The 23,262-nt window shown below is 45.5% G+C and overlaps 1 protein-coding gene across 8 annotated transcripts in view; it reads left to right on the forward strand.

The window, feature by feature from the left end:
• slc52a3 (solute carrier family 52 member 3) overlaps nucleotides 1-14,188 on the forward strand; it is a 53,104-nt gene extending 38,916 nt beyond the window's left edge. For all 8 annotated transcript variants that reach the window (XM_059980934.1, XM_059980932.1, XM_059980927.1 and 5 more), the window contains one exon: nucleotides 9,167-14,188. In XM_059980934.1, the coding sequence (XP_059836917.1) occupies nucleotides 9,167-9,379 (213 nt within the window). In that variant the 3' untranslated portion in view covers nucleotides 9,380-14,188. The remainder of the gene's footprint in view (nucleotides 1-9,166) is intronic.
• Nucleotides 14,189-23,262: the final 9,074 nt, after the last annotated feature.

Raw genomic sequence — 23,262 nt, forward strand, 5'->3', positions numbered from 1 at the left:
AAATGGGACCTTTGAACCTTTGAGTAACATTATTGAAAGCGATTTGGATAGGGATATGGACAGGAAAGAGGGATACAGGCCAAAAGCAACTTAGTCTTTGCAAAATCTCGATATTTATTGCTTATTTATTTATTATTATCCCTTCTTTCTCTTCATATTTGCACAATTTGTTGTCATTTGCACACTGGTTGAACACCCAGGTTGGTGTGGCCTTTCATCTGTAATGGATTTATTAAGAATGCCCGCAAGAAAATGAATCTCAGGGTTGTACATGGTGACGTATATGTACTTTGATAATAAATTTACTTTGGACTTTGACTAGCTAAGGTGGGCAGCTTGGGTTGAATAACCTGTCTCTGTGCTATTTGAATCTTCGTCACATCCGCTTCCGTCTCACTCTCCATTTGGCGTCAATGAGCACCAGGAGTCTCGGCCCGAATCATTGGCTCTTTATTCCTCTCCCTATAGATGCTGCCTGACCTGCTGAATTCCACCAGCATTTTGTGTGTGTTGCATTGTTTTGGGATGTGTGATTTCTGTGGATTCCTGATACGGTCCGTTAGTAGAGTGGGCAGACAAATATACTGAGGAACAAGGAGAGTCCCCCAAAAAATAGTTTGTCCCCATTATTCAAGCATATCAGGCATGTTTGATGGCACTGGGCCTGTACTTGGTTGAGTTCAGAAGGTGGAATTTTCATTGACACCTACCAGATATTGAAAGGCCTGGATAGAATGGTTGTGGAGAGGATGTTTCCATTGGTAGGAGAGGCTAGGATCTGAGGGCACAGACTCAGAATAAAGGGATGTTTCTCTAGAACAGAGAAGAGGAGGAATATCTTCAGCTAAAGGGTGGTGAATCTGTAGAACTTGTTGCCGGATATACCTGTGGAGGCCACGTCATTGGGGGTGCATTTAAGTCAGCGATTGATAAGTTCTTGAGTGGTAAAGCTGTTAAGGATTATGGGGAGAAAGCAGGAGAAAGGGGTTGAGAAAAAGTCAGCCATAATTGGTTGGGTCTGGATGATATAGGCCGAGGGGCCAACTTCCATGCTGTAAAGGTCTGTGGTGATTCTCTGATGAATGGCTCCCCCCCCCCCCCCCCACAAGAGCATTAGTTATTCATTGCAAAGCTGACCAGGAGTGCATCTGTTGAACAGAAAGGTAAGATCTATTATCAGAATTAGGCCATTCAGTCCATCAAGTCTGCGGCACCATTCCATCATGGCTGATTTATTATCCCCCTTAATCCCATTTTCCTGCCTTCTCCCCATAACCTTTGACACACCAACTAATCAAGAACCTATCAACTTCTGCTTTAAGTATATCCATTGCCTTGGCCTCCACAGCTGGATATAGCAATGAATTCCGCAGATTTACTACCCTCTGGCTAAAGGTATTCCTTCTCATCTGTTCTAAATAGGTGTCCCTCCATTCTAAGGCTACATAATCTGGTTTTAGTCTCTCCAACCATCGGAAACATCCTCTCCATGCCCACTCTATCTAGGCCTTTCAATCTTTAATAGGTTTCAATGAGTTCCTCCCTCATTCTTCTGAACTCCAGCAAGTACCATCAAATACTCCCCATACATTAACCCTTTCATTCTTGATGTCATTCTCGTGAACCTCCTCTGGACCCTCTCCAACGCTAGCACACATTTTCTTAGATAAGGAGCCCAAAGCTGCTCACAATACTCCAAGTGCAGTCTGACCAATGTCTTATAAGGCCTCAGAATTACATCCTTGTCTTGGATTAAAGATAAACATGAGCTTATCATGAAAACATTGAAACATAGAGTGCTTCACATCAAGGACCAACACAGTCAGAGGATGTGCTGGGGCAGCCTGCAAATGTTGCCATGCTTCTGGCTTCAACAGAGCGTCTCCGCACAACTTACAAACCCTAACCCTGACCTGTAATCTTTGCAAAGTGCGAGGAAACCGCAGCACCTGGAGGAATCCTGCATGGTCAGGGGGAGAACATACAGACATCTTACAGATTACAGATCATTGTTGTTCCTCTCCATGCATCAGACTGCAACCTTGCCATTTCTTTAGCATCTGTCTGTTTTTTACAAGGCTGATGAGTTGCTAGCTGACCGAGTACGAATGGAAAGTCTGCAAGGAGTCGGCCGGATCTGAACCTGTGACCACTCGCTTCGAAGTCCGGTGTGGGTGCCAGCCGGACAAATTACTGATAGTAGCGGGAGCCTCTGATTACTGGCACTGTGAAATGTTAACACTGACTGCTGCGCTACCCGCTAGGCTGCGAGTTTATTCAGATGAATTCAGCTGTTAAAATCTCTGCTATACAATGGCCAATTATGCAGAATCCCTCGTTCCCACTCCTACTCACTTCCATTCAGCACTGTTCCCTCCCGACATCTGTAGTCAGAGATCTGAACAGCTCCTCCACTTCCTTGATTCATGTAGGCTAGAGGTCGTGAGAATTGACCTGAGTTTTTCATACAAGGATTAATTTCTCAGTACAGTCCATAAATCAATCATGAGCTTACTTAGTTCTTTTAGCACAATCCTGCTTCAATTCAGAAACTGTAAGTGTAACTTTAACTCTTTCCTGTGCTGGTATATCTTTGGACTCTGGGAGGAAACCAGAGCACCCGGAGGAGACCCATGTGCTCATGGGAAGGACGTACAAACTTATTACAGTGGATGCCAGAATTGAACTCCACACTCCGACACCTTTAGCTGTAATAGAATCATGCTAATTGAGGCATCCCACAGACACCAGCCTGTCACCCTGTAAGTCGTTGGCATGTTAAGTATATTTCATGATTGACCACAGTCACATTTCCTTTTCCAGTTTCTGATCTGCACGGTGTTGAACAACATGGAGCTTGCGATGACTTGGCATAAGGCACATTGGCCTTCATCAATCGTGGGATTGAGTTTAAGAGCCGAGAGGTAATGTTGCAGCTGTTTAGGACCCTGGTCAGACCCCACTTGGAGTACTGTGCTCAGTTCTGGTCGCCTCACTACAGGAAGGACGTGGAGACGATAGAAAGGGTGCAGAGGAGATTTACAAGGATGGTGCCTGGATTGGGGAGCATGCCGTATGAGAATAGGTTGAGTGAACTCAGCCTTTTCTCCTTGGAGCGACGGAGGATGAGAAGTAACCTGACAGAGGTGAATAAGATAATGAGAAGCATTGATTGTGTGGATAGTCAGAGACTTTTTCCCAGGGCTGAAATGGGTAGCATGAGAGGGCATAGTTTTAAGGTGCTTGGAAGTAGGTACAGAGGGGATATCAGGGGTAAGTTTTTTTTACGCAGAGAATGCTGAGTGCGTGGAATGGGCTGCTGGTGACAGTGGTGGAGGTGGATACGATAGGGTCTTTTAAGAGACGCCTGGACAGGTACATGGAGCTTCAAAAAATAGAGGGCTATGGGTAAGCCTAAGTAGTTCTAAGGTAAGGACATGTTCGGCACAGCATTGTGGGCCGAAGGGCCTGTATTATGCTGTAGGTTTTCTATGTTTCTAAGACTTGTCTGCAGATTTTAGAACTAGATTATTTGTGGGGTTTTTATAGAAGAACTTATTGATTCAGTATGTTGAATTCCAAATGGTGTGTAAAGCAGCAGAACTGCCCATTCATTTAAAGCGGAATGTCTTAATGAAATGGTAGAAACCACTACACCGAAAGCTCATGAGGTCAGGAACGTGCAGCTGCAATGAACATTTATGTACAATACAGAAACTGGTGTTGCCATGATGCAAAAGTTGCTGGAGTGATATTTGGAAACTTCACTTTTTAAAGCATCAGTTAGCAAGCAAATCACATATGGACGGTGTGCAGAAGCTCCGGCAAGAAAATCCTTCATTATCAATGAGATGAAAATGATTAAACCCAGAGGAGATCAAAGTTCTTATTGTCAGTGTTTTGCTAGCTGCTAAAATGAATACCTCTCTATATAAAATTCAGTGTGCACCGGTTGTGGTCACTGAGCAAAAAATTGCACAGCGCACGATTTTTGGGCACATTGGTCATTACAAATTAGAGGGGATAATGGCGCCGGAACATGCAGGCTGTCCCAAACACACCCCTGAGTGTGTTGGCTATTAATTCAAAAGATGCATTTCACTGTAAGTTTCAATGTACACACGACAAATAAATTTGAATCTTGAATTCAAAGTCTTGGTGCAAAGAACAAGCAAGGAAACCAAAGGAGCTTTTGTATTATTAAAAAAACAATGGTGTAAGGTAAGCTATGCTTGCCTTTTTGTCAGCTACGTGGAACAGTCCATGTTCCAAGCTCACAGTGGCATCACTCCCCAACTCTTCCCACTTCTCCTCGTAACCTTTGACACCCTTACTAATCAAGAACCTATGAACCTCTGCTTTAAACGTACTCAACGACGTGGTCTCCACAGACGTCTGCGGCAATGAATTCCACAGATTCACCACCCTCTGGTGAAGAAGTTCTTCCTCATCATCTTCTAAAGCAGTAGTTCCCAACCTGGCATCCACGGACGTCTTGCTTAACAGGTTTGGTCCATAGCATAAAGAAGATTGGGAACCCCTGCTCTGAAAGGACATCCTTCTATTTTGAAGCTGTGCGCCCTGGTCCTAGACTCCTCACTATAGGAAACATCCTCTCCTCATCCACTTTACCTAGGCCTTTCAATATTTAAGATGTTTCAATGAAATCACCCCTCGTTCTTAACAGCAGCAAGTATAGGCCCGGAGCTCCTCATACATTAACCTGTTCATTCCTGCAATTATTCCCTTCTTTTCTGCAATTTTTTTGTTTTCCATATGCTAAGAGTTAATTAAAGGGAGGTTTAATATTACATAAAACCTTTAAATGTTTTGAATAAAGGAAGCTACTTTCAGTGATCATCATTATCATTATGTGCCATATATGACATAGTCAAGCATGATCCCATGATTGTGATTATTCTTGGCAAATTTTTCTACAGAAGTGGTTTGCCATTGCCTTCTTCCGAGCAGTGTCTTTACAAGACGGGTGACCCCAGCCATTATCAATACTGTTCAGAGATTGTCTGTCTGGCGTCAGTGGTCACATAACCAGGACTTGTGATATGCACTGGCTGCTCAAACGACCGTCCAGCACCAGCTCCTGTGGCTTCACGTGACCCTGATCGGGGGCTAAGCAGGTGCTACACCTCACCCAAGGGTGATCTGCAGGCTAGCGGAGGGAAAGAGCGCCTTACACCTCCTTTGGTAGAGACGTATCTCTACCCCACCACCAACTTCAGTGATGAAGGAAATTCAAGGAAATTGTCAAATGAAATCCAAACAAAATAAAAATATTAGTTCTGCTGTGAGCTGTCAGTAGAAGGGCATTGGACGTAGGTTCACTGGTAGTTCGCAAAAGAGAATTCGGTAGATTCTTACAATGTAAGTATTTCAAAGTTCAAAATAAATTTACCATCAAAGTACCTATATGTCACCATGTGGTACCCTGAGATTCATTCTACTGCTGGCATTCACAATAGAATGAAGAAATACAATAGAATCAATGAAAATACACACAAAGACTGACTAACAACCAATGTGCAAAAGAAGACAAACTGTGTAAATGGCTAGTTTTAAGGTGCTTGGAAGTATGTACAGAAGAGATGTCAGGGGTATGTTTTTTATGCAGAGTGTGGTGAGTGCATGGAATGGGCTGCCAGCAACGGTGGTGGAGGCGGATACGATAGGGTCTTTTAAGAGATTCCTGCATAGGTACGCGGAGCTGAAAAAAATAGAGGGCTGTGGTTAACTGTAGGCTTTCTACGTTTCTAGGTTTCTAAATACATACATACACACACACACACATATACATAAATAAATAATACTGAGAACATGAACAGTGGAAACATTAAAAGTGAGTCATAGGTTGTGTTCTGTGATCAGTTCAGTGAAGATGAGTGAAGTTATCTCCACTGGTTCGTGAGGCTGATGGTTGAGGGGTAATCACTGTTCCTGAACCTGATAGTGTGGGTCCGGGGGCTCCTGTACCTCCTGCATGATGGTAGTAGTGAGAAGAGAGAAAGCCCTGGAAGATGGGGGTTCTTCATGATGTCCGCTGCTTTCTTGTGGCAGCGAGCTTTGTCGACATGCTCAGTGGTGGGGAGGGCATTTCCCCAGGCATGTGATGAGCTGGATTACACCCACCACTTTAGAAAACATAGAAACATAGAAAACCTACAGCACAATACAGGCCCTTCAGCCCACAATGCTGTGCTGAACATGTATTTACTTAGAAATTACCTAGGGTTACCCATAGCCCTCTATTTTTCTAAGCTCCATGTACCTATCCAGGAGTCTCTTAGAAGACCCTATTATATCTGCCTCTACCACAGTCGCTGGAAGCCCATTCCACATGCTCTCTACTCTCTGCGTAATTCCAACATCTCATCTGTACCTACTTCCAAGCATCTTAAAACTGTGCCCTCTTGCGTTAGCCGTTTCAGCCCTGGGAAAAACTGTTGACTATCCACATGATCAATGCCTTTCATTGCCTTATACACCTATATCAGGTCACCTGTCATCCACTGTCGCTCCAAGGAAAAAAGACCGAGTTCACTCTATCTTTTCTCATAAGGCATGCTCCCCAATCCAGGCAATATCTTTGTTAATCTCCTCTGCACCCTGTCTATAATTTCCACATCCTTCCTATATTGAGGTGACCAGAACTGAGCACAGTACTCCAAGTGGGGTCTGACCAGGGTCCTACATAGCTGCAACATTACCTCTCGGTTCTTGCACTCAACCAATGGTTGATGAAGGCCAATGCACCGTATGCCTTCTTAACCACAGAGTCAACCTGTGCAGCTGCTTTGAGCGTCCTATGGACTCGGACTCCAAGATCCTTCTGATCCTCCACATTGCCAAGAGTCTTACCATTAGTACTATATTCTGCCATCATATTTGACCTACCAAAATGAACCACCTCACACTTATCTAGGTTGAACTCCATCTGCCACATCTCAGCCCAGTTTTGCATCCTATCAATGTCCCACTGTAACCTCTGACAGCCCTCCACACTATCCACAACACCCCCAACCTTTGTGTCATCAGAAAATTTACTAACCCATCCCTCCACTTCCTCATCCAGGTCATTTATAAAAATCACAAACAGTAAGGATCCTGGAACAGATCCCTGAGGCACACCACTGTTGACTGACCTCCATGCAGAATGTGACCCGTCTACAATCACTCTTTGCCTTCTGTGGGCAAGCCAGTTCTGGATCCACAAAGCAATGTCTCCTTGGATCCCATGCCTCCTTACTTTCTCAATAAGCCTTGCATGGGGTACCTTATCAAATGGCTTGCTGAAATCTATATATATTATATCTACTACTTAACCTTCATCAAGGTGTTTAGTCACATCCTTAAAAAATTAAGGCACGACCTTAAGCCATGCTGACTATTCCTAATCATATTATGCCTCTCCAAATGTTCATAAATTCTGCTTCTCAGGATCTTCTCCATCAACTTACCAACCACTTTCTATGGGCTTTTCCATTCTTGGGCACTGGTATTTCCATGTGCGTAGGAAAATGAGGTTCGTGAAATTATTCCTGGATTGAAAGTGTTATCATATGAGCAGCGTTTGATGGCTCTGAGCCTGTACTCACTCGAATTTAGAAGAATGAAGGGGGGAGCTCATTGAAACCTATTGAATACTGATCGAGTGGATGTGGAGAGGGACATCGAGTTAGAATGGGGATGAGAAGGAATTTCTTTAGGTAAGGAGTGGTGAATCTGTGGAATTCATTGCCACAGGCAGCTGTGGAGGCCAGGTTATTGGGTATATGTAAGGCAGGTGCTGGTAGATTTTTGATTAGTCAAGGCATGAAGGAATACAAAGAGAGGGCTGAGAGGGAATGGATCAGTCATGATGAAATGGTGGAGCAGATTCAATGGGCCAAGTGACCTAATTCTGCTTCTGTATCATATGGTTTTATGGTCTAAAATGGAGGGGATGGGGGAGTCAAGCAAGAGCTGGTGTTGGTAGAATGGACAAGGTACCTGCCCCTCTTCTCTGCTTTCTCGTTCCACAAGGCGGACACAGTGAGAATGTGTTCTCTTTCTCTATTCCTTCTGAGTATCTCAATAGATTAATAACCAGTTAAACTGGATCCAGAGAGACTTTTAAATCAGTGCTGTGGCTGTGGTTGAGCACTTGCCTGCTCCCTTGAGGCTAAGTTTGTACAATATAAAAACATCATTATAATTAGTTTCCGCTTAATGCATTTATACAGTATATCAGCATTTTTGTGGTTTACAGAGATATTACCTCTCATCGTAAAATAACACTGTAATTATATAATCACACTTACCATAATATGGAGATTGCCTTAATAATATTGTTCCTTTTTTTAAAATCCCAAAGTGCTAATTTTTCTTGCAGCAACAACTTACATTTGAATTCCTCGTTTTTTGTGGCACCACTATTGTGCCTGCTTTTGGTGCCCTTTGTTAAGTAATATTTCGGCTGTAATGAGTGAGGCCAGGCAAGGCTGAGGTACACTAAAAAATGGATTAATACTTCACATAGTGCACACAGATCAATACATTCCAAAAGTGCACTGTGGTTGTGCAAGGTAAAGCAATAAGAGAATGCAGAATAAAGTGTAACATCTACAGAGAGAGTGCAGGAAAAAAAGTGCAAGGACTCGATTAGGTAGATTGTCAGGTCAAGAGTCTAGTTTATCATACTAGGGAACCATTCAATGGTCTTATAACAGCAGGGTAGAAGCTGTCCCTGCACGTGCTTTCAGGCTTTTGTATCTTCTGCCTGATGAGTGAGGGAAGAGGAGAGAACATCCTATGTGGATGGGGGTCTCACTGAAGCTGTGAGAAGTGCAGCCAGAGTCCATTGGGGGGTGGGGGAGGGAGGCTGGGTCCAATACGAGACTCACAAAATGCTGGAGGAACTCAGCAGGCCAGGCAGCATCTATGGAAAAGAGTAAACAGTCAGCATTTTGGGTCTCGGCCTGAACCATCTTTTCCATAGATGCTGCCTGGCCTGTTCAGTTCCTCCAGTATTTTGTGTGTCTTGCTTTGGATTTCCAACAACTGCAGATTTTCTCGTGTTTGTTTTCAGTACAAAACTATCATATATTGTGTCTGTTTTTCTTGATTATTTTGAGTGTTTTTGTATAACAAGGTGTGATTCCTGTTCATACAGGTCCTGTCGTGGATTTTATTTACTGGGACCTTGTCCTATGTCAAGGTGATGATCGGAATCATTTTCCGTGATGAGAGCCACAGCGCCCTGGTGTGGTGTGGAGCAGCAGTGCAGCTCGGTTCCATGATTGGAGCACTGACTATGTTTCCGCTTGTGAATGTGTTTGAGATTTTCAAAACCGGGGACAGCTGCAGTACAAACTGCTCCCTCTAACCAAAAAGCAACGAAGGAGACTCCAGTGGTGAAGAAAGAGAGGGGAAAGAGCTTTGCTGCCAATGAACTTACTGTTTCCAAGTCATTAAATAATTTACAGTTCAGTCTCACATGTACCTCCTTGAGAGCTACCTATTGTCCTTTCACCTGTCAGATTCCCTACTTAAAGGCTAATTTCACTTTAGAATAAAATGCTGGAAACACTCAGAAGGCTAGGCAGTATCTGTGCGGGGAGAAACATAGTTAAGATTTCAGATTGGTGACCTATTGTTAGAACCGAGAAGAGGTTAGGAATGTAAGAGCAAATGGAGCACACAGTGGAAGATCTGTGCTTGGTTGGACATCAAGAGGGTGCTGGCTGACAGAGGGAAGTGATGGCTAGTCTTGTACTACTACAGAAAGCAGATGACCTGCTTTGCCTTCTTTTGTCGAGGCATTGCATTGAAGAGTCAAGAAGTTATGCTGCAGCTTTATAAAACTCTGCTTCAATCACACCAGGAATATCAGCTCATCCCATTAGAATCAGAATCAGGTTTAATGTCATCGGAATATGTTGTGAAAAATGTATACAAAAAATAAATAAGTAGTGAAAAAAGAGAGGAAAAATACAGAGGAGGTGTTCATGGGTTTGTTGTCCATTCAGAAATCTATTGGGGGAAGAGACAAAGCTGAACTGTTGAGTGTGTTGTCTTCAGGCTCCTGTACCTCCTCCTTGATGGTAGCAATGTGAAGAGGGCATTAGGGCATTAGGGTTAGGATTGATGGGGGTCTTTATCGATTGATGCCGTCTTCCTGAGACTTCGCCTTTTGTAGATGCCCTGGATACTGGGGAGACTAGTGCCCATGACGGAGCTAGCTGAATTTACAACTTTCTGCAGCTTTTTCTGATCCTGTGGAGTGGCCTCTCCACACCAGACATGAAGCAACCGGTTAGAATGTTCTCCACGGTACATCTGTAGACATTTGTGAGAGTCTTTGGTGACGTACCAGTTCTCCTCAACTTTTAGCTGCTGTTGTGCTTCCTTTGTAATTGCATCAATATGTTGGGCGCCAGGATAGATCTTCAGAAACGTTGACACCCAGGGACTTGAAACTGCTCACCCTTTCCACTTCTGATCTCTCGCTGAGGACTAGGGTGTGTTCCCATGACTTTGTCATTCTGAAATCCGCAGTCACATCCGTGGACTTACTGATAGTGTGTGCAAGGTTGTTACTGCAACACCACTCAACTAGCTGATCTATCTCGCTCCTGTATGCCCCCTTGCCACCATCTGAAATTCTGCCAGCTATAGATGTGTTGTTGGCAAATTAATAGATGGTGCTTGAGCTGTGCCTGGCAACATAGACGTGGCCACATATTACGGGAAGGGTGTGGAGGCTCTGGAGTGGGTGCAGAAGAGGCTTACCAAGATGTTGCTTGGACTAGAAGACATGAGCTATCAGGAGAAATTAGACGAACTTGTTGTTTTCCCTGGAGTGTCAGAGGCTGAGGGGAGAGTTGAAAGATGTTTACAGAACTATGAGAGACATAGACAGAGTCTCTTTTTCCAGGGTCAAAATATCTAATAAGAGAGGAAATGCATTTAAGATAAAGGGGAAAGTTCAAAGGAGATGTGCAGGCAAGATTGTTCTACAGTGAACGCCTGGAATGCAGTGCATGGGGAGGTACTGGTAGAAAATATGAACCAGGTGTCTAAGAAGCTGTTAGACAGACACGTGAGCGTACAGAGAATGGAGAGGTATGTACGTTATATAGGCAGAAGGCCAGCACCCTGTCTATCAGAAACTCTATCTCTTCAGCAAACCTGTTCTTCTACTCCAAGGTCATCCTGTTCTACAACATTCCCTGGGACCCTGTCATCTACTGTGAGAGGCTCACCTGGATTCAGCCTTCCAAGGTGAAAGTCCAAGGCCCCCTGTTGTTCGGGGTTGACCGTGGATATTGCGTTCTGGGTGCCTACATGGTGCACAAGCCATGGCGGTACGTGACGGAGAGCAAGCCGTTGCCCGCACAGCAGGCTCCCTCTCTCCACACAGCCGATGAATCCAGAGGAACAGCAGAAACCGCTACAGCTTGACCCCTTTCGGCATTGCAAGAGTCGCCAGTCAGTGTTGGACTCAGTGCAAGCCTGCCTTAGGAATTCCAGCTCTGTATTTTACTGCCAAAGCCTTCCCCATGAGTGGGTAAGGCGGCGGAGGTTTGAGATCAGAGTTTTCCTTCTCCTAGATGGGATACCAACCACGGCTGACAGGCCCCGTCTGCCCGATTCCAAAATGTAAAACCTATTGATTTTGATGGAGATGTCAGAATAACCCAGAGTTCTTAGTTCTTCTGAAAGGAGAGGGGAAGGGAGGATGTCACTTAGGACTTGTTGGGGATTGTGCAAGAGGATCCTTTGTAGACCGGTGGAGTGGAAGACAAGGTCAGGGAAAACCCTGTGCTTTTTCTGTGTGGGAGGAGAGGTACCATAAGACTCTAAAACATAGGAGCAGAATTAGGCCATTTGGCCCATTGAGTCTGCTCCACCACTCAATCATGGCTGATTCCCCAGTCCCTGTCTTCAGCCTTCTTCCCATAACCTCTGAGGCCATGGCCAGTCACAAGCCTGTCAATCTCCATCTTAAATACACCCAGCGACCTGGCCTCCACAGCCTGGCCTCCACAGCCCGGCCTCCACAGACCCGGCCTCCACAGCCCGGCCTCCACAGCCCGGCCTCCACAGCCTGGCCTTCACAGCCTGGCCTCCACAGCCCGGCCTCCACAGCTGCCCGTGGTAACAAATTCCTCAAATTCACCTCCTCTGGCTAAAGAAATTTCTCCATATCTCTGTTTTAAATGGACGCCCCTCTATCCTGAGGCTGTGCCCTCTTGTCCATGGGAAACATCCTTTCCACATCCACTTTGTCTAGGCCTTTTAAAATTCAAAAGATTTCAGTGAGATGCCCCCTCATCCTTCTGAATTCCAGTGAGTACAGTCCCAGAGCCATCAAGCTTTCTTCATATGATAACCCTTTCGTTCCTGGAATCATCCCTGTGAACCTCCTCTGGACCCTCTCCAATGCCAGCACATTTATTTAGATGAGGAGCCCAAAACTGTTCTCAATACTCAAGGCGACACTTCACCAGTGCCTTATAAAACCTCAGCATCACATCCTTGTTCTTGTATTCTAGACCTCTTGAAATGAATGCTGTCATGGCATTTGCATTCCTCACCACTGACTCAACCTGCAAGTTAACCTTTAGGGTTTTCTGCGCAAGGACTCCCAAGTCCCTTTGCATCTCAGACTTTTGGATTTTCTCTATGTTTAGAACATAGTCTGCATATTTAGGGTGAGAGAGATGACTGGGAAGTTGACCATACATGTTATTGGTCAATTATTATTGTTACATGTTGATGCACCATCAATAACTCACTCTGAGACGTAAAGGCGAGATATCGGCTTTTATTGACTGGAAGAAGGAACAAGCAGTGAGTGACCACCATACTACATCCTGGAGACTGAGAGGCCGGGCTCAGGCCTCAATCGCCTTTATACCGGGGTCTGTGGGAGGAGCCACAGGAGCAGTCAGCAGGGGGCGTGTCCAGACAGGTATATGTAGTTCACCACATATGTATTGTGATACATCGAAAAATCTTGCTTTGCACACTCCCATACAGGGCATTCCAAAACGCTCATGGCACTGTAGCATTGCCGTTAGCATAATGTTATTACAGCACCAGCAATCACTGATCGGGGTTCAGTTCCTGCCGTGTTCCCACTGTGATCACATGGGTTCCCTCTGGGTGCTCTGGTTTCAACACATGACCTCTGGCATTAGACATTTCAACCCTGGGACAAGAATTACTGTCTGTCTACTCTGTCTATGCCAGAGCTTCGCAAGAAGGTGCAGTCCAGCTGAGAAATGAGTAAACTCCATGGGGCAGCAAGCTGAACCGGCTCATCTTAAACAGTTATCCTTCCGTCATTTCCTCCATATCCTCGTGCTAACCGCAGGCAAAGGTAGAGTAGACCGACAGTATCTTCTTCCCAGGGATGAAATGTCTAATATCAGAGGGCGTGTATTGCAGGTGAGAGGAGATCGATTCAAAGGAGATAATGAGGGGCAAGTTTTTTACATAGGGATTGTTGGGTGCTTGGAATGCACTGCCTGTGGTAGTGGTGGAGGCAGAAAAAATAGGAACTTTTAAGAAACATTTAAATAAACGCATGAATGTGAGGAAAATGGAAGGGTATGAATATTCTACAGGCAGAAGGGATTAATTTAGTTAATCATTTGATTACTAATTTATTTGGTTCAGTGCAACATTGTGGACTGAGGGGCTTGTTCCTGTGCTGTACCGATCTATGTTCTATAAGATATAGGAGCAGAATTAAGCTATTTGGCTCATCATCTTCTCCACTGTTTCATCATGGCTGATCTATTTTCCCTCTTAGCCCCAATCTCCTGCCTTCTCCCCACATCCCTTCATGCCCTGAGTAATCAAGAATCAACCTCTGTCTTGAACATACCCAATGACTTGGCCTCCTCAGCTGCCTGTGGCAACGAATTCCACAGATTCATCACACTCTGGCTAAAGAAATTCCTCCTCATCTCTGTTCTAAAAGGTCACCCCTCGATTCTGAGGCTGTGTCCTCTGGTCTTAGACTCCCCACCATAGGAAACTTCCTCTCCACATCCACTCTTTTGAGGCCTTTCACCATCAATACGTTTCTAACCCATCTTCTTGATCCCCCTTCCTCCTATTGCTTTCACTCATTTTAAAAATGGTTTAATTTTTTTTTAACTGCTTCCAATTTTGATTAAAGGCCCTGAATGTTAACTGCATCACTCTCCGCAAATACTGTCAGCCCTGAGGAGTTCCAGCAATTTCTGTTTTTACTCTATAGTTCCAGTACCTTGTTTTGCATTTATTAATTTTATTCACTGGGAAGTGAAAGTGGATTTTAATCTGCAGCCTCTGAACTATGGATTTGCATTTTGAAATTGCCCCTTCCTTAAGCGTGATGCTTATGGGCACCCCACTGCTCTCTGAGGAGTCTGCAGATAAGCAGGCTGTTTCCAGTGGTTGAGTAACCACTACAAAGGAACAGAGACATATGATTTAGGATAGGGATCAGCAGCAGATTACAAGGCGTTGTGCAATTGTGAAATACTATTGGAGTCAATGCACTGGACTTTGATAATCCTTCTTTGAACCCTTGCAAGTTTTACAACTTTAAAGATGCTCTAACAACAGGATTTTTTTATTGAATGAAAAATCATGGCAATTGTAAGAATTGGTTGGAGAGCGTTCTGCTGAAAAGAGATGGTGGGAGGCAACTAATACGGGATTAGGATTACTGCTTGGTTGCATCCTTGTACGCCGCTAAAAATCACATTTATAACAAAACGCATTAAAAATAAATTACCCATAAAATTGTGTGTTTTCTCTTCTGTGTTAGAGATGGCTGTGAGACTAACCTGTGTCTGGATCATTGGGTTCTAATTGAAAATTTTGCCTGAGCCTTGGATTCGCAGAGTTTCCAACAGCCATTGACAATTTCTGCGTGCGGGAGAAGCACAGACTGGTCGGTTTATTCACTGTAGGGTGTGGGAATTGCTAATCATCATGAACTCTCCTTGAGGAGGGATTGATGAAATGCTTTAGAGTCAGAGAGCACTACAGCACAGAATCAGGCCCTTCAGCCCATCTAGTCTGTGCCAAAATATTATTCTGCCTAGTCCCATCAATCTGCACCTGAACCATAGCCCTCCATACCCCTCCCATTCATGAACCTATCCAAACCTCTCTTTAAATTTGAAATCTGTTAGCAGCTCATTCCTTATTCTCACCACCCTCTGAGTGAAGAAGTTCTCCCCTCCGCCTTTCTATCTGAACACATGACTTCTAGTTCTAGTCTCACCCAATCTCAGTGGAGCAAACTTGCTTGATAGTTTGGTTTGTTATGTATCATTTCGACTGATGTGGGCGGTCACGGTCTGTCCATGACCATGATTGTTCTTGGCGCAGTTTTTCTACAGAAGTGGTTTGCCATTGCCTTCTTCTGGGCAGTGACTTTACCAGACAGTCATTATCATTACCCCAGCCATTGGCATTACTCTCCAGAGATGTGCAGTCCCTATACACCTCCATCTCCCATCAGGAGGGCCTTGAAGCTCTCCATTTCTTTCTGGACAACACACCAAACCAGATCCCCCCCCCCCCATCAGCACTCCCTCTGTCTAGTGGAACTGGTCCTCACTCTCAATAATTTCTCCTTTGACTCCTCCAATTTCCTTCAACCGAAAGCTGTAGCCATGGATCCCAGCTATGCCTGCCCTTTTTGTCAGTTACGTAGAACAGTCCATGTTCCGAGCCTATCGCTTTCCAACTCTTCCTATGCTACATGGATGACTGCATTGGTGCTGCTTCATGCACTCATGCTGATCTCATCGATTTCAACAACTTTGCCTCCAACTTCCACCCTGCCCTCAAATTTACCTGGTCCATTTCCAACACCTCTCTCCCTTTTCTCGATCTCTCTGGAGACAGTTTATTGACTGCTATCTTTTATAAACCACTGATTCTCACAGCTACCTGGGCTATACCTCTCCCCACCCCGTCACTTGTAAAAATGCCTTCTCCCTCTCTCAGCTCCACCATCTCCACTGCATCTGCTCTCAGGATGAGGCTTTTCACTCCGGGACAAATAGGATATCCTCCTTCAAAGAAAGCAGCTTTCCTTCCTCCACTATCAACGCTGCCCTCAACCGCATTTCTGTCATTTTACGCATGTATGCCTTCACTCCATGCTCCCAGTGCCTCAACAGGGATAGGGTTCCTCTTGTCCTCACCTACCACCCCACCAGCCCCTACATCCAGGACATGATTCTCGTAACTTCCGCCATCTCCAACGAGATCCCACCGCCAAGCACATCTTTCCCTTCCCCCCCACACAGAAACAGGCCCTTCAGCCCATCTGGTCTGTGCCAAAATATTCTGCCTAGTCCCTCGATCTGCACCTGGACCATAGCCCTCCATACCCCTCCCAATCATGAACCTATCCAAACCTCTCTTTAAATCTGAAATCGAACCACACGCACTGCTTCCGTTAGCAGCTCGTTCCTTATTCTCACCACCCTCTGAGTGAAGAAGTTCTCCCCTCCGCCTTTCTATCTGAACACATGACTTCTAGTTCTAGTCTCACCCAACAATTCCCTTGTCCACTCCTCCCTCCCCACTAATCTCCCTCCTGGTACTTACCCTGGCAGGTGCCACAAGAGCTGCACCTGCCCCTACACCTCCTCCCTCACTACCATTTAGGGCCCCAATCAGTCCTCCCAGGTGAGGCGACACTTCACCTCTGAGTTTGTATCCAGTGCTCCGAGTGTGAGACAAAGAAATACAATAGAGTCAATGAAAAACTACTCCTGAGCAAAAACGGACAGACAACGTACAAGAGACGACAAACTGTGCAAGCACACAGAAATTAGATAAATAATACCGAGAACTGAGTTGTAGAGACCTTGAAAGTGAGTCCATAGGTAGTGAATCAATTCAGTGCTGAGGTGAGTGAAGTGATCCACCCTGGTTCGGGAGCCTGGTGGTTGACGGGTAATAACTGTTCTTGAACCTGGTGGTGTGGGACCTGAGGCTCCTGTACAACCAGCTTGTTCTGTTGGCCCTGGGTAACAGCAGATGGTCTGTGACTGTGTGTTGAATGCTTCACATGAGAGCTACCATTGGGAAACTTGTCCAACTGTTTAACTTAGCTCATCCATCCAGCGCAGGTCACAGGACTGACATCTCACCGGCAGAAGTTGTCACTTTACAACTGCAAACCCATATTCCTTTGTGGAAATGAAGGATTTCCTCTTGACCTCAGCTGTCTAAGCTCCAAGACCTTGGAGGTGAATGAGGGATTCAGCTGGCATGCAGAGAGCGGACTGAATGAGTTCCTTCTGTGCTATAAATTTCAAGGATTTTAAATTAGAAGTAGGTTTATTATCACTGACTTAGATGACATGAAATTTGTTGTTTTGTGGCAGCAGTACAATACAAAGAATTAAGACTATAATAAATTAGAATAATAAATCAAAATCGTGTTTATTTGTTTAGTGATACAATATGTCCTGGCCCTTTGAACCCCACTTCCCCTGCAACCCCACAACCCCAATTAACCCTAACCTAATCACAGGACAATTTAGAATGACCAGTTAACCTACTCAGTGTGCCTTCAGACTGTGGGAGGAAACCGGAACACCCGGGAAAACCCATGCATTCTGCGGGGAAGACATACAGAGACTCCAGAATGCCCGAGCAGTAATAGCACCACACTAACCCGCTATTCTATCTTTGTGCCCAAGTATCACTGGTTTAATATCACAGGCATAAAAAAGGAATGGAGTGGTGGTGTCCACGGGTTCCTGGACTGTTCAGAAATCTGATGGCGGATGGGAAGAAGCCATTTTGAAATCATTGAGCATGGGTGGTCAGGTTCCTGTTGAAGATAGCATGTCCCGGGTGGTGAGGATCCTTAGTGATGGATGCCAACTTCATGGGGCACCCCTTCCACCATGTTGTGCAAGATGCTGGTGAGGTCAAATTTGGAGTATTGTGCACATTCTGGTCATTCACCCATAGGAAAATTGTCAATAAGATTGAAAGTGTGCAGATAAAATTTGCAAGGATGTTGCTGGATCTTGAGGACCTGAGAAAGGTCCCTCGAACATGGCAGAGTAAGGGGAGATTTAATAGAGGTATACAAACTTTTGAGAGGTGTAGACAGGGTAAGTGCGGGCAGACTTTTTCCACTGAGGTTGGTTGAGACTAGAACTAGAGGTCATGGATCTAGAGTGAAAGATGAAATATTGAAAGGGAACTGGAGGAGGAACATCTTCACTCAGAGAGTGGTGCAAGTGCGGAGCAAGCTGGCAGCAGAAGGGGTGGGCATGGATTCAAATGCAACATTTAAGGGGAGCCTGTATAGGTACATGGATGGAAGGGGTATGAAGGGCTATGGTCCAGGTGTGGGTAGATAAGCTAGGAAGAATAACAGTTTGGCACAGACTAGAGGGGCTGAAGGGTCTGGTTTTGTGTTGTAGTGCTCTATGACTCTATGACCTCCCTGCACTTGTCCTGGGTAGCAGAGATCATGGTAGATGTTTAGTTGGGTTGCTTTAATGCAACTTATATAGTAGACGCTGCAGCTGTACATCCCCGAAGGGTATAACATCAAAAACGTTCACCCACATTCAATATGGAATGCTTTGGTCAAATCTACATCCACTGTAATTGAGACACACAAGAAATTCTGCAGTTGCTAGAAATCTTGAGCAACATATGCAAGATGCTGGAGGAATTCAGCAGGTCAAGCAACACCTTTGGAGGGAAGTAAACAGTCAACATTTTGAGCTGACTCGATCCGAAATGTCCACTGTTTATTTCCCTCCATAGATGCTGCCTGCATGGCCGAGCTCCTCCAGCGTTGTGTGTAAGCCATTGCTGTTATGCTGTTTTTCACACTGCAGTGGCAGGGATATACCAACAGGGGGCACCCATACCCTACAGATGAGGGAAGTAGTCTCGGCTTGGCCCAATGATAAAAATCATCACAGTCTTTGGTGAAGAGTTTGCTGCATGGTCTCATCTTGAATTTTTTTTGTCTGTAATTTCCACTCTATGCTTTGTCCCCATTGCTTTGCAACCTATCATTTGAATATTGATTTCTTCTTCCAGAAAACAAATTCCCACTCCCCCACCCCCCACCATTTCCCACTCTGATCTTTTACTGCTGCTCACTTGGTCCCCCTGGGTCCCCTTCTCCTAGGGTGTACTCTTCTCTCCTATCAGGTTCCTTCCTTTCCAGCTCTTGACCTTTCCTGCCAAGCTGGCTTCACCTATCACCTTCCCCTCTCCCCACATTTTTATTCTGGAATCTCCTTCTTGAAGAAGCGTCACGGCCCGAAAAGTCGACTCTCTATTCTTTGCCACAGATGCTGCCTGGCCTGCTGAGTTCCTCCAGCATTTTATGTGTGTTGCTTTGGATTTCCAGCATCAGCAGATTTTCTCTTGTTTACGATTTGTACTTTAAATCTACTTCATAGCTGGTCGTGGAGCTAAACCTGCTCATTCTATTATCCCTGCATATCGGAATGGGTAACGGTCAGGAGCAAGGACCGGCGACGTCAGGGTGGAGGAGGAGCTGGTCACAAAACAACCTTACCCCACATCACTCAAAGGGCACTGATTCCTGTTGGAGCATCCCTAGCCCGAGAGAAACCGAACAACGGGATCAGATTGAAAACTTCCCTCTCACTCCAGCTCACACACCTCCTGAAAAGCAAGGGAGACGGTGAACAGCACTCAGAATCACCTCCTCACGTCACTGGAGATTTGTTCCAGAGCACCTGTGTGTCCATTTGAAAGGATCACAAACCAAGCCAGGGGTTAAGCAAATGGAAATGACTTCCTACGGGAACAAGGCATGAACACCTATTGAACTGACACTGAATCACAGTATCAGCACCTTGACCCAGATTTCACAAGTAGTCAGTAGTCACTGTCTTTTAAAATCCATGGGTTGAGTACAACGTACATAAACCAAGTATAATTTTAACTGGACAGGTCTGGGAACAAAGCACACCACACATAATGAGCACATTTTAAAAGGTTCCCAAAGATATTCCACACCCTATGTATCACAAACGATTTAGCTAAGACCATAATGTCATAAGACATGAGCAGATTTAGGCCATTTGGACCATCAAGTCTGCCATTCAATCATGGCTGATTTATTATCCTTCACCTATGTCTTATAGTCAACCCCATTCTCCTGCCTTCTGCTTATAAACTTTGATGACCTTACTAATCAAGAACCTATCACTCTCCGCTTTTGATATTTTAATAACTTGGCCCCCACAGCCGTCTGTGCCAATGGATTCCACAGTTCACCACCTGCTGGCCAAAGAAATTCCGCCTCATCTCTGTTCTAAAGGGATGTTCTTCTGTTCTGAAGTTGTGATCTCTGACCCTAGATGTTCCCCAAACCGAACACGGTGTTGTGTGCAGGTAATCACTGAGGTACAAGGCCTTGATGAGATAGAGTGTGAAAGCCACAGAAGGTTCACCGATTCTCTCTGTAATGGAGGCAAAAGACTGTGGGTGTGAGACGTCTCCCTCCTCTACCTACATAGGACCATGAGATACCGGAGCAGGATTCGGGTGTTCAGCCCATGGAGTCTGTTCCACCATTCAATCTCGGCTGAGTTCGTTTCTCATCCCCATTGGCCTGTCTTCTCCCTGTCACACGGTATGCTTCAATGATATATAAATCTGAACCTGAATGCTTAGCCCCTCACCGATCGAGAACCCATCGACCTCTGCCTTAGATATACCCAATGCCGTGGCCTCCACTGTGCTCTGATGCATTGAATTGCACACACTCACCACCATGTGGCCGAAGAAATTGATAATGGTATTGGTTTATTCCTCCAAGAGGACCACAAACTTGTAGAGTTTGGAGGCTTGCGTGCCTCTGTGACCCGGAGAGCTATGCTGGCTGGAATCAGAGCTTTATGCTTTGACTCTTGTTGGGGTCGCCCATGTCGAACAGGTCAAAGGGTAGATGCCAGTCTAAGAGTCCTCCAGCTCAGGGCTAAACGCCTTGACTGGTAATACTAAACAAAATTGTTATGGAAACAGCAATGAAGAATCCTTCTCCCTCTGAGTGTGGCGGTATTCCTGAGTCTCCAGCCGGGACCTGCCTGACTGAGAGGAGTGAAAACCGCGAGGAAGCTATGAAGACCCTGAACAATGCCAGAGATGGAGGACTTTCATTGCTGCACCAGCAGTGTAACGGGCAGTAAGTGGGATTGGTTTATTACTGAAAAGCTTGTTCGTGCCGATCAGTTCATTACATTGAGGTAGAACAAGGTAAAACAATAACAGTGCAGAATAAAGTGCAAAAGCTACGGAAAAGTGCAATGCAGGTAAACAATAAAGTGCAAGATACTCATCGCAGTTTTAGAGGAATGTCCCTTTATTCTGAAGTCTTGTTCTTAGATTCTGGACTCTCTTCCTAAGGCAAATGCCTCCTCTATGTCCAGTCAATCAAGGCCTTTTAGCTTTCAGTAGGATTCCATGAGATGCCCGCCTCGCGCCCCATTCTCTCTCGATCTCTCAGCTGCCATGGAGTCCCTTTACGAGTTGCTGTCTCGGCTGATGGTGGGGTGTTCGGGTGACAGTGAGATGGAAGATTTCGGTTCAGCCTGGGTCTCTTTGTATTACTGCAGGCGGGTAGGCAGCACAGCTCCATCAGATGGTCAGAGCCACGCAGCTGGTTGGGTGGTGCAGTTGCCACCTGGCATTCCCCTCTTCTTCCACAAGTTTCGATCAGTGCCACGAGGAATGCTGTGTGAGAGAGACTGCTCCTCCATCTGCTCGAAGCTTTAACCCTCGCCTGTCTGCCTCCCCACCATCGGGCTGCAGACTCTATCGTGCTCCTCTTCCAGACACTGTGAGAAACTGGCAAGGCGATCCTGTAAGAAGATGCCTTGCTCCAAAGATAGAGCGCAGGAGAAGGCTGCTCAGCCCATCATTCTATCCTAGCTCTGCTCCAGACTGCAAGTGGGTAGCTTAGTGGCTAGTGCGACACGATTACAGCTCGGGGAGTCAGAGTTCAATCCAGCTGTCCCCTGTAAGGAGTCTGTGTGCCTTCCATGTGAATGTGTGGGTTTCCACCCACAGTCCAAACATACATGGGTTAGGAGGTTACTGAATCGTCCTGTGTTTAGCCTAGGGTTAAATAGGTGGGTGCTGGGTGGTGTGGCTCATTGGGCTGGGAGGGGCCGTTCCGCACTGTATTTCTAAATAAATAAACTGCAGAGAGTAGAGGTCAAAGATCGGCAAGCCGAAGGAACCAACCTCCTCTCTATGGACTCGCTGCCTCAGTAAAGCAACCAGTATAATCAAAGACCCCACCTGATCTGGACACTCTCCCTTCTCCCCCACCCTCCCATCGGGCAGGAAGTACAAGAAAGTGAACATAAGAACAAATGAAATAGGAGCAGGCGTCAGCCATTCGGCCCATCGAGCTGGCTCTGTAAGTTCGAAACTTCAGAGTACATTTATTACCGAATTCCGTATACAGCACGCGGTCCTGACAGTCATTTTCTCACAGACAGGCACACAGCAAAGGAACACCACAGAACCCGTTCAACAAACTAACATCAAACCAACAGCCCCCAACACAAAGAACAAAAAAACACAGACTATGAAACACAACATTGAAGGAGTACAGCCATCTTCGGTCCAGTTCAATCTAGCCCTGTGTTGTTCATTATCCCTTTCAAAATCGCCCAGGGTAGCAACAAAAGAAAAAGAGCGACCAGAAATCAGAAAGACATCATAACGTGAACTACAGAGTCCAGTCCATGAACTGTGGGAGGGAGGGAGACTCTATTTGAAAGCGAGAGAGAGAGAGAGAGACCGTCACACGCAGACACCTTCCTCTGGCTGCAGACAGCCAGAAGCTGGTAGATGGTGCTGAACGCCACCCGCCTACTGCTCTCGGCTTGATAATTTCAATCTTCCTTGACGCAAGAAATTCAGTCGATCCTGGGCTCATGCCCCATCTTCACGTTTCTTGGTCTTCAGGCCGCATGCTTCGCTGAAACCTCATCGAACTCCCTCAGAGACAGCAAAGTGCCAGTTTGCTGATTTGGCTGTGCACTCTGTACCTATCTTTCACTCATAACCCCTAATTCCCCGGCCACCTAACTTTGGCTGGAATATATTTAATAAGGGAGCCTCTACTGCTTCCCTGGGCAGAGAACTCCACAGATTCACTATTCTCCAGAAAAGCAGTTTCTCCTCATCTCCACCCTACAGTAAAAATCT

The sequence above is a fragment of the Hypanus sabinus genome, chromosome 9 (genome assembly GCF_030144855.1).
Source record: "Hypanus sabinus isolate sHypSab1 chromosome 9, sHypSab1.hap1, whole genome shotgun sequence".
In the NCBI taxonomy this organism is placed as follows: domain Eukaryota; kingdom Metazoa; phylum Chordata; class Chondrichthyes; order Myliobatiformes; family Dasyatidae; genus Hypanus; species Hypanus sabinus.